At 42.4% G+C, this 18,096-nt stretch overlaps 1 protein-coding gene across 7 annotated transcripts in view; it reads right to left on the bottom strand.

The window, feature by feature from the left end:
* The window catches only part of CDK14 (cyclin dependent kinase 14), a 545,410-nt gene that overhangs the window by 249,670 nt on the left and 277,644 nt on the right, over positions 1–18,096 (bottom strand). For all 7 annotated transcript variants that reach the window (XM_032798112.2, XM_075062353.1, XM_032798113.2 and 4 more), the window contains one exon: positions 9,905–9,967. In XM_032798112.2, the coding sequence (XP_032654003.1) occupies positions 9,905–9,967 (63 nt within the window). The remainder of the gene's footprint in view (positions 1–9,904; positions 9,968–18,096) is intronic.

The following is an 18,096-nucleotide window of genomic DNA, read 5'->3' as shown; positions in this document are numbered from 1 at the left end:
TTCCCCAGGGAAGGTTTTGGGGGAACAGAAAGTGTGCCAGACACTAAATTCTGGCTGGTGGCAGCGTACCAAACCTAAGCTAGTAATTAAGCTTAGAAGTGTTCATGCAGGTCCGCACTTCTTGTACTCTAAAGCTCAAAGTGGGGAAAAAACCTTGACAAACCTGTATCCTGCAATCTTTTGCAGAGTTTAGGTTGCTGTCCTGGGAAACAGGAGATCTTAATTCAATTATCTGCTTTGCCACAGACTCAGTTGCCCTCTCCCTGTGCTCAGTCCCCCCAAGGATGTTGTGAAAATAAAATAAATGTGTGGTGCTCATATAACATGGTGGTGACAGAGACAGACAGACAGACAGGAATGTAAACCAGCCTAGTTTCAGATACTAGATGCAGTCTTCATGGATTGCTGGGGGAAGACTGATTCTCCCTGCACCTAAAGCTCTGCATTGGAGCACTGATGCTCTAGATTTGTCCAAAATGCTGTGGAGAGAAAAGCTTCACAGGAGGAGGAGGAAGTCAGAGCAGTAGTATTAGATGGTAGAGAGAATGAGCTGCTCCTTCCATCCCTTTTCAATCAAACGAGGTCCTATCAGCCTGTCTGTTTTGTCATGCTGGATATTTTTTGGATAGGGAAGGGGGAAGCAGGTTGATTTAATGTGACCCTCTTCTTCCATCACTCGGTGGATCGTCTCAAGGAGCCCGCCTGCAGGTAGGAGGCAGCCCTGGCTTAGCAGGGGCTGGCACGAGTTAATGACCTGGCGACTCCCCGCACCTCGTGGTAACCAGACTTTTGGTTCGGGTGCCATTAGAATTGTCATGTCCCCTTTTTGACTGGCCTTTCTGATCAAAAACCAGACACCCGGCAACCCTAAATGGCACCCGGACATAGAAGCCAAAAACTGGACTCTCCAGGTAAAACCCGGACAGGTGGCAACCCTCCTAGGTTATGAGTTTGCAAAATTGGAACAATTTTACAGGTGACTGCTGCTAGCTCTCAAGAGACCGGAGGACAAAAGAACGTCCAAAACACTAGACGGAATGACCAGGAGATGGTCAGAAAGCAAAAGGGAAGGAGAGTAGATAAGCAGGGAGGCAGCTAGCAAAAGTAATATGGGAAGTGGCTGCTGTGGCCCTCTGAATTTATGCTGCTGGAAGCAATGATATATAGTTACAACTGGGGACTAGGAAGTGCAAACAACTTCCATAGGCAGCAACAGCTGGGGAAAAGAGATCTGAGCAGAAGTCCCAGTAAGCTGGGTCAGCTGCAGCTGAGAGAAAACGAGAAAGTCTGACAATGGATAGAAAGTCAGAATTGCTCCAAGACAGACCTAGAGCAGGCACAATTCTCAAGATACTGTAAGAAGCCACTAATGTGAGAGGTTCTTAAAAGCAAAAACTGTGGGTGGCGGATCACTCACACAGGAGACAGAACTTCTGCTTTAGAGATTTCATCAGCAGGTGGAACGCTTCTCCAGCACAGTGAAGAGCAGAGGGCCACAGGGAAGGGAAAGGGTGGGGTTGTGGAAAAAGCTTCAGCAAACAGGTGAATGAGTACAACTTGACTTTCACCACACAGAAGCATGCAGAAAGTGAAAATGTTGATCACATTTCGACTGAGATAGGAGGGAGATGACATGGATGGACCCCACCTGGAATATCAGTAGAGGTAGTTGATATATGTTTTGCAATAGAAAATTCCTTTTTGATTGAACTGAAATTTACATTAAAAAAAAATCAAATTATTTTTTGTTTTTGATAATAACCCACATTTTTTAGAGGAAAAACATTTGATGAAAGCAAAAAAAATAATAATTTTTGTCAATATTTTTCACAGGGAAAAATAATCACAACCATTTTTAATTACCAGGCAACATCCACATATCAAAAGCAAAGACTAGCCCAGACATGTGAGGCCAACAGCTTAAAACTTCTCTCTCTCCAGTGGACCTGAAAGAGTATCTTTGGTACCAGGCTGAAGAAACCCTGAGCTTGCCCATTCCTATTAAACTGCTCCCTGAATCTCAGTTAATAATTACCTTTCCTCCCACCACCCAGACATCTAGTTAAGAGTTTTTATCTCATATACTTATATTTTCTTTATTGACAGCTTTGGTAGAAGCTTATTTGTTACCAAATGTGAACATGAGCATTTACTGAGAACCCACCAAGTGAAGAGACTATACGACCCAGTGTTTGGAGTATCTGGGATTCAACATTTGGCTCCTTGCTCCTCAGGTACAACAAGGCATCTAAACATTTGGTTCATTAACATTCACCTTTACACTAATCAGGGAAATGGGGTGCGTCGGCTACAATATAAAATAATGTACCAGTCCCAAATTAAAATCCAACATCCAAGCAACCCTGCATCTCAAAGGATCTCAAATGCATGAGTCAGTTTTGAGATTTGGGCCCAGAAGAAAGAGAGAGAGATTGATTTTGAAATATTTACATACACACACATGCCCCTCTCAATCTAATAGTTTGGGAAGCAATCCTTTTTGTCTTTGTTTAAATATGATGTCCCAAGGTTTTACAATGTAGATTATTTTGAGATCTTCCTCTTTATGCTTGCGTGCAAGAGAAAGCAAAACATTACCACTATTTTAAATGTGTTTAAATTACAATAAATAGTATTAATAGAACCACGTGGAAAGGCAATATGTCAAAGGCAATACCCAAGACGACACTAGTAGCACATGTGTTAATTTTATTCCACTTGTAATTTTGTTCCTAAGATAAAATCCTAGGCAACTGCATTGTCTTCAGCTGGCAAATAAGGAATAACGATGATTCATAATTAGGCTGGGATGGTCCCATGGACACCGAAACATTAATTAAGGATGTCTTTGTTTCCACATACTCTGTGCAGTGACTGGTACCAGAAGCCACTGCATTTAGTATAAATGTCATTTCACAGGAAATATATTGTACAGTATTCTGCAGAAAAAAATATGTATATTTACATATTTATAGTGGCTTATTGCTAATTACATTGGAATGTAGGCTATGGGTACTCTCTTCAAGAACAAAGCTGAAAGTTGAATGCCTTCAACCACCTTGGGAAAGCATCTATAGTTTACTATCGGAGTGTAGCCCAGATAGTTTAGCATGGCTTACTGTTACTAGAGTATCATTCCTTAATTTGAAATTATATTTTTAAAACTGATCTTGGGAAGGATTTATGCAATATTTCCTTCCATCATGGAAAGTACTTGACAGTGGAAGGAATATAAACACCCGCTTAGGCAATTCTGACTAGATTTCTTGTAAAATCGTTCGTTAACCTTTTCTTTCTTTCGGGTGTCTTTTTTCCTTATACAACCTCCTCTCTCACTTTCCACGAGCCTAGTTTTTCTACTGTTTGTGTCCTTTAGGCCATTTTCATCTCCCTCTTGCTGGGAAAACTAAATTGGAATATTAAATACACAAAAATTAGTTGTATGGGTTCTTTTAAATGGAAAAGAGAATTTAAAAAGTGTCCCGTGAGGGGCTGCTGGAATCAGGTGGTCAGCTAGGAGAGAAAGGTGGCCAGTTTTAAACTGCCCCTCCTCCCCCTCTGCTTTTCTTCTTCCTCCTCCTCTCCTTTCCCTGGTCAATATGTTTATTAGAGAATATTTAAATAAGGATGATACACAGAGTTTGGCATATCAGTCATTAGTCATCGGGGGCAACACACAGAGTATGGGGGGACGCTGGTATTTGGTTATGGGTTAGCATATAGTACATACAGTCTGTAATGTCCCCAATGCGGGGTGTACGGTGGGTGGGGTCAAAGTATAGTAGGGGAGCAGTGAGGGTACATCGCTCATCTAATGGGTTACACATAGTCATGATTAGAGCAAGCAGGCCGGGTAATGGGGACAGGGTGACCCTCACGAGGTGGAATCCAGATCGGTGGGTTCAGGACTCAGGGGATGTAGTTTAGTAGGGGGGTTGTAAGGGTTTTCCCCTCCCCCCCATGGGTGCGTGGAGCCACATCGGCTCACTCCTAGTACTGGCGGTGGCCGGTGATGTGTTCGGTGTAGATGTCCCTGGACCACCGGTTAGTGTCCGAGACCATCAAACGTCTCATGAGTCGTGCATAGCGACGGCCCACCCCACAGGCCCTAAGTACACGTTCGTTACAGGGGTCCCAGGCACCTAGCGCCCCGACGATCAGGGCGTCGGTGTAAACCTCGTAGCCCTTTGCCCGCAAGGTGTAACACACTTCATCAAAACCTTGAACTAAAGAGTCTAAATGCAGCTCCTAGTTTAACTCCCTACTCAAAGACACATTTCAAAGCTGTTCAGCTGCTTCTTCAGCATTACTGAATGCTGTGACTAGGCTGGCAGGGTGTCAGGAGTTAGGGTTTGCAGTTAGACTACTTACCTGCTAACTTACCTGCAGGCAGTTTTAGGAGCACAGCTGGGCCCCACCTGAGTTCTCTTGATTGGCCAAACTGCGCAACTGGCTGAGGGGATCAACAAAGACCTGCTCTTAAGACCAGCAGCGGGATGCTGGCTATTAAAAGCATTTGCCCACAGCTGCAATAACCCCTATGATGCCTGGTTGTTCCCAGGCATGCCCCTGCCTTGCCTTATTCCAGGTAATTCATTTATGACCCGCAGCTCTGATTTGTGACCTCAGCTCTGACCCTTGGCTCCAGCATCTGGCCCCTGGAGACCTATTCCAGGCTACCAACTCCTCCTCCAACCACAAGACAAGACCATCCCTGACACAGGGTAATCAGCAGTTTTCCTTTGAAGTTCTACTGCAAGAGACGCACTAGCAGCAAGGATTAAAGGGATGGTGCTGCTTTTTCTCCCAGCCCAGCCAAAGTATGCAGCAAAACTGGAGAAACAGCTGAGCAACCTTGGAACATGTCTGCAAACTGGAAGCTCAACTAGGAGCTATATGAATGGGCTAATCCTGACACTGCCTCAACTATTGTATAGGGTCTACTTGCAATACAACTGGAGTACGGGAATTGGAGCAGATATGCAAAGCACAGAAAGGCCAAGCACACCCTGGCCCGTGATGAGCTCAGTTCTAAGGTGGTTCCCTGTATAGTAGTATGAGGAGAGACAGATGGGGCTTCGTGAATTCTCATGTTCTCCCCACACACGAGTCTCTCTTGTGACTTCAAAGGACTTTGGAAGACTTTTCGGCTTATGTCAGATGGTTGTCCAGCTGAAAGTTACAGAATCTTTAACATTTTGCAAAATTAGCAGGAGTATTTAATTCATTGTTTAATAAAGACTTTGAGATATCTCAAGAACATGCTCACAGAATTAGTATTGAGAGAGTAGCTGGGAGAGAGAATCTGCAGGGAATGAAGTTACTGCAGCCCCGCTACTTGTAAGAGACACATGAAATGCTAACTATAGTTCTAGGAGGAAATGCTCCGGCTTATTTTCTAGCTGAAGAATGTTTCTCTAAGAGATTGTAGCACTGGGGAGGGGAATGCCAAATTTCACTCAACATTTACTACCAATGTGTTTCATATTGTTTTATTAGTCATCAAAATTGCCTGAAATTTCAAGGGTCCAAAATACTCTCACAGAGTAGTTTGTGAAATCCACTTCGAGCTCAAAATGTCAAGATTTCAAAATGCCACACATCTGAAATTTGCCAAAGAACTACGACAACCATCACTTTGTCAATTTTGGAGAGAAAACAGAAAGGAGAGAGATACAGACATAGACATACACAATGGCAGGTGGTAACAGAAAAGGCCAAGAATGTATGACCTTTGGATCCACCTCCAAAAGTGGTATGGACATCCATACTAATCATACACCCCTTTGTCTGCCAACCCCATTGGAGAGCATAATGTAGGCCAGCTTCCACACAGGGAAACTAGATACAAAAGCATTTTTCAAAGCAATATTAACCACTCTAACAAAAATTACATATAGACCTGGTGATGTGGGAACCTTAAAAACATTTCAAAATCTGGATACTTACCCAAAGTACCTAAAACTATGGATGGTAGCATCCCTCTGCTACACACAAACCCTTCTACCTTTACTAAGAGCAGTGGTTCTCAAAGTGTGAGGGACGCCCCCTTAAGGGGGCACAGAGGAACATTTAGGGGGGCATATGGTAGGGCTGGGGCTTCCACCCCCAGGCAGCTCCACTTCCAACCTCATTCATCTCCCAGTCCTGCTTCGCCTCCAGGTCCAGCTCCACCCTCGCTCCCTGTCCGTCCCTAGCCCAGCTCCACCTCTAGCCCCACCTCCTCCTCTCATCCCCACTTCCGCCCCCAGCTCTGCCTTCAACCCAAGCTCCACTGCTGAGGAAGTCTCAGCTATGCAGTAATGGGGCGGGGGGAAGGTGGACAGATTCCGTTACTGTTAAGGGGGGGGCGTGACAGGAAAAGTTTGAGCCCCACACCCCAGTACTTAAGGCCACCAGGCAGGACCACTACACCCCTAAAACTCTGAATGGTCTTTGGGATGCAAAGTATGCCCTCCTCCCCCACCCCACACTTATGCAGCAAGTGTGACAGAGACATCAGCATCAATAAAAAATGGGTCCTGGAGTTGGCTAGTAGGTTGTCTAAATTAAACATAAATCCTTAACATGGTTGCTACATACTTTTCTCTGTACACACAGGCAACTTATTTGGACCACAACCATGCATCACAACAATGCTTAAAACATGCTTACTGTTTTAGCATGCACAGAGCATAGATTCAATGAGAATCACTTTATATTTGTCATATAAAAATACCAAAAGCACAATAAAGGAAGATTTCATCCTTTAAAAAGCTATTATAATACACACATACATTGATCTACAATTATGTACTGTAGATGGTAATTTTAGTGGATACAAGGGACAATTAATCAAATGACCATTATACTACTGTATGAGGTACAATGGTGATCACATTTAAATAATCAGATTCTTTCCTTTTTAAAAAAATCTTTTATTTTACTCCTTTTAAAAACACCGTTTGAATTTTCCATGGGAAAATCTTTATTTTTTTTCATGAGCTCTTCTATTTCCCCTCTTCCCTTCCCCCCCTTTTAAAAAGCCAAATGCTGGAGTAAAATTCTCAGCACAGTAAGTGGGGATTTAAAAATTTCCACAGCAGCAGAACAATGGGAACAGTGTCAAAGCACAAAACAAGTTCAACAAACATTATCTGGGTGGTCTGTACAAGACAGACATACTTTGCATGTCTGATAGGCTTCTGTTTTACGTTAAAATAACTTGGCTGACTTCCTAGGTGACTGAATCGAAATGTCAGAAGATCATTTCCCCCCCAACACCCTTTCATTAAGCCCAAATAATACAAATATCCATCTTTTGATGCATACTGTGTGATACTTAATATCTGACTTTTTATAAACAAAAATAAAATCAAGTTATGTCTTAAAACTACTTGATAAAAATAACAGTTGAAAGTTTTTACACTGCATTTATTTTTAAAATGCATTATGGACAAAATATTCAGCTGCAATAAATCAAGATAACATTGATTAGTCAATGAATCTATACTGATTTACAATAGCTGAGGCTTTGTCCCTGACAGTTGAAAATATTTCAGTCAAGGGGCTTGTCTGTTACAGCTAACCCCCTATTCCATTTTGTTTCTTACAGCTGTCCCCATACTCCATTTTGTTTTTGTTCTCCTATGGCCTCCCCTCCCTGGCTGTTAAGTTGTTTACCAGGGCCACTGCCCTTTTCAAAGGGAGGGCCACTTGTGCTAAGTGGGACCACTGCTCTGTTCAAAGGGTTGGTCCTGTATCACATTGTAAAACCTGGCCGGTGTGAGTAGGCAATCCAGAAGCTGCAAGACCTATTGTGTTTTTAAGACTTGGGCATGAGTTCATAGGCCTATGTGCTTTTGAGTCACACTACTGACACAAGGACTTGCCAGACATGTTCAGTGCCCACCTACAGTTTCCCTGCTCTCCTCCCTATGTAAAGAGGAGCCAATCAAAGTAGGCAGAACTGCCTGATTGGCTTTAAAAACAACAGATTTTTAAAAACAAGATCAGACAGGTTCCTGTATGCTGCCTGGCTGATCAGCCAGGGGTTCTGGAGGGTCTTCTCCGCTCCGTTTTATTTTAGCGTACTCCCGTTTTTTGAACCCCACCCCCAGAAGAATAATTGCTGCCTGAGAGATCTCCTGATTATTGAGCCACGCACCTAGCCTTCTGATGTTCTTGCTGCTTTTGCCTCTGCTGCTTCCTTTGGGCTGGTAAGAATCCCTCTGTTGGAACTCTCTATACTTTTATTTATTATTAGCTGCTAGCTCTGTCTCTCAGCACACAGACTCAAGCTAAACCTTGTCTGTGCTTAAACTCTCCTAACTCCGCGGCACTTGCCTGCTAAAAAATAGTTGTCCGTGCTAAGCTCTGCTCCTGTGGGCTTTGCTCGGGGCTCTGCTTCCAGCTGTATCCACTGCTGCAGACACCATCCCTGGCACATACCACTCTACTGTAACTCCCCCATAACATAACCACAGATTTGTTTCCTTAGTTAATAGTTATAGTTTATGAGCTTGTAAGTTTCACCTGCCTTATTAAGTTTGCCTAGCTCGATCGAAGCTTAGTTCCCTGCCTGTCTAGGACTTAGCTGCTAATCCTCTGTATGTCTTACCGCTATAGTTGCTTATTATAGTTTTGCGCTTAGAATGTAATATTTGTTGTTTTGCCTAGTCATTGGTTAAGATAGATAAAGGTTTGCTACTGATTTTCCCACTGTTACAACCCCTCGTGTGCTTCTCATGTGGTCTCCCTGTCTTACAACTCCTTGACTCCCCGCTCACGTCTGCACACCTGTGAAATTCCAAACACTTTGTGTTTCTCCCCCTTATAACTTTGTCTGTTTTTTTCCCCGCCTCATATCTCCACCTCATGTGGCTCAAAAACCTCTCCTTAAGCCCCGTTGTCCATTACCTTGCCAGGGCTTCAAAGCCATCTGGCTGCTTGCAGTCACACTCTCCTCTCAATCAGTTGCACTAATCTTCACCCTCGCCTCCTTTCCTGTGACCCAGCTTTTAGGTCACTCTCGCTTCACAGCCCTCAACAAATTAACGTCAAGTAACTTTTCTACATTGCATAATTTGCAACTTACACCCATATTGCTGAATACTATTGTATTTACATTAATAACCATTGTGTATATTGTATATAGACCACAACCACTCATTACATCTAGTTGTTCAACCATTTTATATAGAAGCTAGTATTTATTTTGCATTGTATTTTTGGTAGTGTTATTCTCAATTGTATCTAGAATTGCTTCCTATATAAAGCTGAGTTTGCTATGACATTACTGTGTCCCATTGTGCATGAACCCCACTTACTGTACACCACTGTTAGAACTACCTACAACTGTCAATAAAAACCCCCATCACGCCTATTGTAACACCCTAATAACACCCATCCCTTCGTATTTTATTGTTAAATTCCCACCACTTCCTTTTTCCTTTAATAAAGAAATTAATTGGCACCCCACCTGTGTGGTAATTGCTCCCCAAGATCCCATATACCTGCTGGCAGGGACAAAATTGGCACCCCACCTGTGTGGTAATTGCTCCCCAAGATCCCATATACCTGCTGACAGGGACAGGGCTGTTTTTTTTTTGGTTGGGGGAGGGCACTATTTCTTATCTTCAAAGCAAGCAAGCAAGCAAAGTGTATTCTACCACATTAAAACAATATTTATACATTAATTTTGGCTTACCATCTATTTACACTGTTCCCATTGTTCTGTTGTGGGAGTGTTTAAATTACAATTGTATTTTCATTTAAAAAATAAATGCAACATCAATAAAATAACTTGGCCACTAATTTTCCTTTATCTACCAAGGAGAAAAGCTTCAATGAAATATTTCACCCTAACCTCAACACAAGTTTACTGTTACTATATTCTGCTTGAAAGTGTCCTTTTAACTCTTACCTTCACATTGTCTGGATGAAGTCCTCCAGGATGTTTGTCCATGTACTGACATAAATCAGTGTGCTGGAAAAAAAGTCAAAAGGGGAAAAACTGTATTAATATCCCCATGACTACAGTAGATTAATATTCTTCCACTTCAAAGTCATTGTTTTCTCTGGACAGAGCAAATGGAAGTAGGATACAGTTTCTCGGTTATACCATGTTGTCTTTACCTCCAGGCTCCATTCTTATTAAGCACCTCTATAACTTGACTCATAGGACTATTTATAAGAACTAAATTGTATCTAGCTTCCTTTTCCTCTCTCCTGTACATAGTTAATTTATTAATTTACAGCTCAATCTAGCATACATAATAGGTCATCTCTTAACTTATAGGATTCCATATTACCATAGATGTCCTATAGGTAACATCAGGGGGATGGGGGAAATCATATAAGAAAAACATCACAAATCCTGTTCACACTATTTATATAACACACATTTGGAATCAATGTTTCATGTGAGTTAGTCAAGCAGAATTCTGGCCCAGGATTATTTATAAAAATTAAAATAGCTGTAGAACAGACTGCTGAATATTGTTTGGTACAAAAAAAAGATATGATGAAACATGGCAACATGCACATGTGTACATATGCGCAGATGATTAGAGATATCAGAAGCAGATTCATAGTGAAGATGTGCTGAGGTTTGCACTTATAACAGGATTAAAATCAGTTTCTCACTTTCTTAGGAAACATTTGAAAACACTCTTTTTTTGAAGTTACCCCCATTTTTTCCCTTCACATTTCTTTTGGCTCTGGCCAGTACACAACCTTTGTCAAGTAAGGTGGTATTTTGATTCTCTGCTCCGTACCTACAATGTAACTGCTGAAATCACAGTCAGGACTGAAAGAAAAAGTATCAATTGGCAAAATCGCCAACACACTGGAGCTGATCTTTCCATTCAGGAGCTTGGACTGCATCTGGAGAAAAAAATCACCAAGCATTCCTGCACAAGATAGTTGTCAATATATGCACCGCATGCAGGGACAGGCCAGTTGTGTGTAAGCAGTGATCCAGGTGAGAGTCTTGGATATAAGTTTTGTTCCCCAAGCCAGGATAGTTTCTTGGGTCTTATTTTACTATCCATACTACACTAGGAACCTTTCTTATATGTTCATTCAGAAGCCTACTATATACCTACTCACTAACACAGGGATTGGCAACCTCTGGCATGGGGCTTGCCAGGGTAAGCATCCTAGGGGGGCCGGGGCAGTTTCTTTACCTGCCGCGTCGAATGGTTCAGCAGACCGCGGCTCCCACTGGCCGCAGGTCGCCGTCCCAGGCCAATGGGGACTGTAGGAAGCAGCACAGGAGAGGGATGTGCTGGCTGCCGCTTGCTGCTGCCCCCATTGGCCTGGGACAGAGAACTATGGCCAGTGACAGCCGTGGTCCGCCAAACCTGCCGACGTGGCAGGTAAACAAACTGGCCCAGCCCCCCTAGGGTGCTGACCCTGACAAGCTGCATGCCAGAGGTTGCCGACCCCTGCACTAACATTTCCTCCAGATAGGATTCAAATTAATATCAGTAATAGCCACTCCATACTTTGTTGCCTTCTTGCTTCCACACCTAAGCTATCCTTTATTCTCACAACCCTTCTCCAATGTGAGACTAAATCAAATTTGCTGAAAGTATTTTGAAATTAGTAAAAATTTAAATATATCATTTAAAACATTATTTCTTTAAGGCATGCTAAAAGATGCATAAATTCAGATGGATGGGCATTAGCATGTTTCTTTAAGAAACTATGCTGCTGCCTAAAGACAGCAAATATTCTGTGTGTAGTGGAAATTTCTAGGTACTATAATGTTGTGTGCGTATATCACATGGAAAAGGAAGGGGAACCTATTCAAATGGGCATGAAGATAGAAGCAATTTCCTCTCATACACAGGCTACAAAGAACATTTATTGGTTCGATTTATAGTTAACGTATCACTGAATTAGTCTAAGCAAGAAAATAAAAGGTTAGCTCATGCATTTACTTTCCCCATCAGTAGGGATGCTAATTTTGGTTGGACTTATTCCTGGAGGTTTCATTACTTGACTTAGTCTTTAATTAAAAATTAATGTTTAATTCCTGGAGATTCCACGACAATCCTGCAGGGTTGGCAACCCAACACATCAGTGTTAGTGTGAGTTAGTTAAATTGTATTTTGCACAGAGGTTTATACTGTAAATGTGATCCTTTTACTTTCATTTTTTCCAGCTCTAAAATCCACTTCAGTATTGACCCCCCATCTTTCCCTCCAAATCTTCTGGGACCATAGCAAGAACTAGCCAATCACTCTTAACAATTCATTACTACACTGAACACTCAAGATTCTGTTTCACTGATTGACGATTATGCTTCCTTGATATTGATATAAAGTCACCTTTGTCACCTTTTAGGTGTTGAGTGATTGATATTGCTTGAGCACTAACATATAATGCCTTTTGGCAAAACATCTGAAACATCATTCCTGCAATGAGGTAAATGTTTCTTTTCCAGTTGGTATGGAATAAATTTGTTCCTCTCAATCTCTCTCCTATTATAGCAGCAGAATGGCAACCTCCATGGAATAAAATTTTATCTTGTTTAACTTTAATGTGAATTTTTGAAAAAAAGACAATTTCCAGTGTTTTTGATAGAAGTCTTAGTCAAATTCTTTGACAAAAACCTCACTGAAATTTCCTTTTTAAAAACATATGAGACACAAGCTTTGCCCTATACCATGTATATTACAGACATACATGCATTTGACAGCCCTGTCACACCTGCCCACATCACTGTGGATTCTCATACCCAACAGGGCTGCAGTTCAGGAAACCTGGATTTCCCCTGCTGTTCAACATTCTAGCCACTGAGGATAGCATGGCACAGGATGAGCAGAGAGACTTACTGACTCCTGCATCCCTCCCTGATGTCCACATCTGGCTTGCAGTCAGCCAACAGAGGAGAAAATGTAAGATGTAGGGTGTATCCATCTAGCTCACGGGTTCTCAAACTGGGGGTCAGGGCCCCTGAGGGGGTCACAAGGTTATTACATGGGGGGTCGCGACCTATCAGCCTCCATCCCAAACCCCGCTTTGCCTCCAGCATTTATAATGGTGTTAAATATATTAAGAAGTCTTTTTCATTTATAAGGGGGGTGGGTTTCACACTCAGAGGCTTGCTATGTAAAAAGGGTCACCAGGACAAAAGTTAGAGAATCACTGATCTAGCTTAATGATCATGGTGGGGCTGGTGTTATCAAGTAAAGGATGATCACAAGGAGGTAGTGAGCACACAGCGATTAGAGTAATTGCGGGAGCCAGGATCAATAGGCAAGAGCCAGGGTCAGAGTCAGGTCGGGGTCAGAGACGGGAGATCAGAGAGAGGTAGTTACCAGGATGGAATTAGGAAGCAAGAGTCAGGATCAGAGTCAAGGTCAGAGACCAGAGATCAGAAAGCAAAGTGAGGTCTGGAATCACAGCAAGCCAGAGGTCAGCATGGTTGCCCAGACAACTTCCTGGGGCACCCTCCAGGGATAAATAGTGAGCATGAGCAATCCAAAGGCTGCAGCGTGCTGTTACTCTGGACCCTTTAGATGGTACATCCTGCAGTGCCTCTTCTCCATGGTGCTTCTTAGACTTGGTTCTATGTAGCCTCCCAGCGGCAACGTGGGAATGTCAACTGCCCCAGACACTCCAGACCCAGGCTCTAGTCCTGCGGATCCTTGCAGGGAGGAGTCACCAACAGTCACTTCAGTTCCATCCAATCCTCATCCTATCCAAACATCAACAAGCTGCAGCTAGAGATATCTCTTAAGCTACTCCAAGAACTCCACTGTCCCTGATCCATCAGCTGTCCAATAGCTACTCCAGGCAACCCTCCTGGCTGCCTAGTAACTTCCACATCAGAACAAGACTTCTTGAACAAATTCTCCAAGATACTAAGCACCACAGAACCTAAAAATATTTGGGATGTAGGTCTTGATACAGTTATTTCCCTTTGGTTGTAGTCACTTGTGAGGATGATCACATTCTCCATTTATCTTTCAGTTATTACTTTGTATAGTTTCTCAGACACAAATGACATTTATGACTGTGATTTTAGTTACAGTTGCTAATCTTCCTTCCTTCCTTCCAGAGACTTACCAGAGGTTCTTTCCCCTGCATCAGGTTCACCTGTGCTCAACTGTCAGGACTGGCTGGACTGCAGTAGAGTCAAAAATAGGTTCTGGCTTGCTGTACAGCTGGATCACTTAGTTGCCAGTTCCCTATACTCCTCCTCCTCTTCCTCATCCACCTCCTCACTGTTCACGGCAAGGGCCTGTGACTTGGGCTTCCCAGAAGTAACCACAGTGCTCTTGAGTGAGGAGGCAGGAGTCCTCCACCAAGGATGGCTTGCAGCTCTTTGTAAAAGCAGCAGGTCTGCGGATCAGCATTGGATCTATTGTTGGCCTCCCTGGCCTTCTGGGATGCCTGCCGCAGCTCTTTGGCTTTCATGTGGCACTGCTGTTGGTCTCTGTTGTAGCCTTCTTGCACTCCCCGAGCAATCTGCTCGTAGAGGTCCACATTTCTACAGCTATATCAGAGCTGTGCCTTAACAGCTTCTTTTCGCCACAGGCCCAAGAGATCCAAATACCTCCTGTGTATTCCAAGCAGGTGCGTGTCTGAAGAGTGTAGCCGGCATGGTCAGCTGGGAAGTTACACTCAGCAATGGAGAGCTGGTAGGTGTGCTTGCCCAGCTGGGCAAGCAGGAAAAGGAATTTCAAAAATGTGTGGGGTCTTAAAGGGGAGGGGTGGCTTCCTGTCCACCTGACCCCTGGGCAGCAGAATTCACAACGGTGACCAGAGTGGTCACTGTGGGGCATTGTGAGACAGCTGATGGAGGCCAATAATAGTCAAAGTAAGTAATGCGGTGTCTACACTGACTGCATTGACCTAACTACAACAGAACCTCAGTCATGGACACCTCAGGAATGGATGTCAGACCTATCACCTGTTTTGGCAACCAGGAAGGAATTTTTTCTCCTTGGGCCAAACTGGCAGGGACCGGAGGGTTTTCTGCTTTCCTTGCTGCATTGTTAGAGGAACAACTGGTGTAAAAGGAGTAGAATAGGAGTTTTATTATTAGGCGGTAATAAGGGAATGCTTATTTCATCACAGTTTACAGCTGGTATCCAGGGCAGATAAAGGCTAAAAGAGCCAGCTCCCAGAGGCAAATCAGACCCAGGATATGGCTGAGGCTCCCTCTGCCTGATAGTAGAAGGGAAGACTTGAAATCTTCACAGACTGAAATTACCCTTGGTATCCTTTATCCCCTCATGGGAGGAAAGGAGAAAGGATTCAGAAGTGAGCTAAGTTCTATGGGCTGGCTGAAGACTATCTACCCCCAGTTATTGGTTATATAGTGGGAGTCTTGTAACGCTGCACTGGACCCAGTTAGATGCTTGTAATGTGAGAGCAGGTGGGTAAATAGTTTCTCCTCCCCGCCAGTTAAGTTCATATATCTGTGGCCTGCCACTTAAAATCCATCCCTTTGTCTCTCTTTCATTAACCTGCCTGTCTTGATCAAGGCCAGCAAGCAGCAGCAGGGGTGTTTTATGCACACCACTGCAGCCTCACTTAGTGAGGCTGTAATCGGCTTCCACAACACCTGCACCCCATAGTGTCTGGAGGGTCCAGCTGCTCCATTCCCACAACTATCCCTGTTGGACCCAACTCCAAACCATTCAGCATGATGTTGCACAAGGAATGTTTGAGAGCACAGGCCCAGTCGGTTCTGCTGTGTCTGGAGACTTCTATACCCACAGGAAAGGAAAAGAATGACCTCGTAATGTAGACATTTTTTCCCTTTGTCACTTCTACCCCTTCCATTTTCTGCCTGTGCATGCTATTATTAGCTCTGTTGTACTATCTAACTCTTTATAGCAATTTGAGATACGACCCCAAGACATTTTACAATATAACACTGTATTATCCTGTAGTCTTAGCATCCAATGTACTAGAAATCTGTTTTGTTTTTTAAAACTAATATCCCATGGACACACAGGATCAATTTCCACCTTAACTTACACACAGTCAAGCAATACTGAATAATAATTTTTCTATGATGCATTCCCTTCTAGGGTCTCAAAACACTTTTCAAACTTAATGAAAAGAGGTGAACACCCCCCATTTTATAACTGGAAAGAAAGAGACAGATTAAATGACTTGCCCAAGACAATACCTTGCAGAACGTCTCAAAGGCAGCAAAACTACATGGCATTAACAAAGAGCAGAATTTGGCACAAGAAATATAGGATTCAAGGATAAGGATATAGGATTAAAAAGCCTTACTTGGACTATCATTGTTTGTTTTGTTATTTTTCTCTGTAAACTGTCACAACAACTTTAAATTATTTATGCAAATAACCCATGGGGCAATATTTCATAATGAAATTAATTGGTTTTTGCTTGAAATGTGTTGCAGAATGTGACAGGTGATTCTTATTCAGTAAAACCATGAGGTACATCTGCAGACATGTGTGTGCACAAGCAATTGTAAAGGGAGAACTAATCAGACAGAGAAAAGTTGATGTAAACTGTAATCTACTTCTGGGGAAGAGGGAATATGTAAATAAATAAAATCAGAAACAAGGGTTAAAGATTTAGTCCTCCCCCACCTTGCAACAAGGATTCAAACTATGAATAGATGAGTAAGCCACAAAGTACAGCTGATCAAGGACTTGCTTTCGGAATTTATTTTAAAATAAAATATTTTGCTTTTTGACTTTAGCCAGTTTAGAGATATTTGAGAATCCACTATCAAACATGCAACAGCTTGCACAGAAAGGCTAGGAAATCTCTCACTAAAGATACAGAAAGTCACAGAAAAGGAACTCTTTCTCACAATCCTTTCTATAATAATTTTACTAATATAGTATTCTCCTAATTTGATTAGTCATTTCTATTCCCCATGCAGCATAATCTCTCTCTCTCCCCTTCCTCAATCATGATAAAGCTACACGTGAGTTTGCTGTCCCATAATTCTGCCTAATTGGTTTCAGCTGTCATTTCTGAAACTGAAATGCATTGACAGCCTGGGGCTTGTGAATGGAAAAAGAAGCATTTCCAACCACATTCCCATCATGTAAAACCAGCAATGTGAAAGACCTCTTCCATTAAAACAAAAACTGTACTATTTGGCTTCTGGCAATGACATCATGCAGCAGACAGATTGTATTGTTTCACTGAGGCAGCAAGACTGTTTCAAGCCATTCTTTCCTGTTAAAAAGTGTGCACACATTATTTATGCCCCAGCAGTTATACTGACTGAAATGGTTTCCCATTTTCACTAACAAATTCTTAAACTGACAATACAGTTTACCAAAAACATTGATAGATGCAATAACATTTAAAATGGAGGTTATAAAAGATCACAGGAAAGTTAGTTTTATTTATGTGGAATCTATAAAGTAATCTGTTGATTGCTATAGTACAGTTTTAGTCATCACTTTTGAAATTTCTGAAGCTTCTAAACATGTCTTAACACTCTGTACCATGGAAAGCAATGGAAATATTTGTACAATGATGTTCTCTATTCCCTTATATTGGAAAGGAAGGGGTTCACCACATCACTAAGAAAGAATCCTCGTGCAAGCTATTTCACAAAGTGACACTCAAGCAATCTTCAGACAGAGAAGGGGTGGCAACAGGAGCAGCAGGGCTGAAGCAGCAAGAGGTCAAGGGGAACAACATATATGAGGGATTTAAAAAAGAAAGAAAGAAAGAAACACATCTCTGAAAACAATTTTGCTAATAGATGTCTCTAGTGTCTTGGAATTCCCACAAACTAGCAACAAGGATAAATTTACTCAGAAACACATGAGTAATACTGTATAGAAGGGGAAAAAGCACATAATTTATGCACCAAGTCTAACCAAGTGTTCTGTAAAGCAAACAGATGTGCCACTGATATGTGATTTTCTTATGGTTTTGGTGGTTCTTTGAGGAAATTTTTTTTTTTGGTTATAAATTAATGCAAAGTTTCCTTTATGTACATGGAGAATTCCTGGATTGTGCCACAAACACAGACTACTTTCAGAGAAGGCTGAACTATCTTTGTGGAGGGAGCTCCTGGATGTAAACTCCAAAATACATGTTCCATAGAATTGGGGAGGCAACAGGGGAGTCCCTGGCTTACTC

This window comes from Chelonoidis abingdonii, chromosome 2 (assembly GCF_003597395.2).
Source record: "Chelonoidis abingdonii isolate Lonesome George chromosome 2, CheloAbing_2.0, whole genome shotgun sequence".
Classification (NCBI taxonomy): Eukaryota; Metazoa; Chordata; order Testudines; family Testudinidae; genus Chelonoidis; species Chelonoidis abingdonii.
This window is presented reverse-complemented; position numbering and strand designations above follow the sequence as displayed.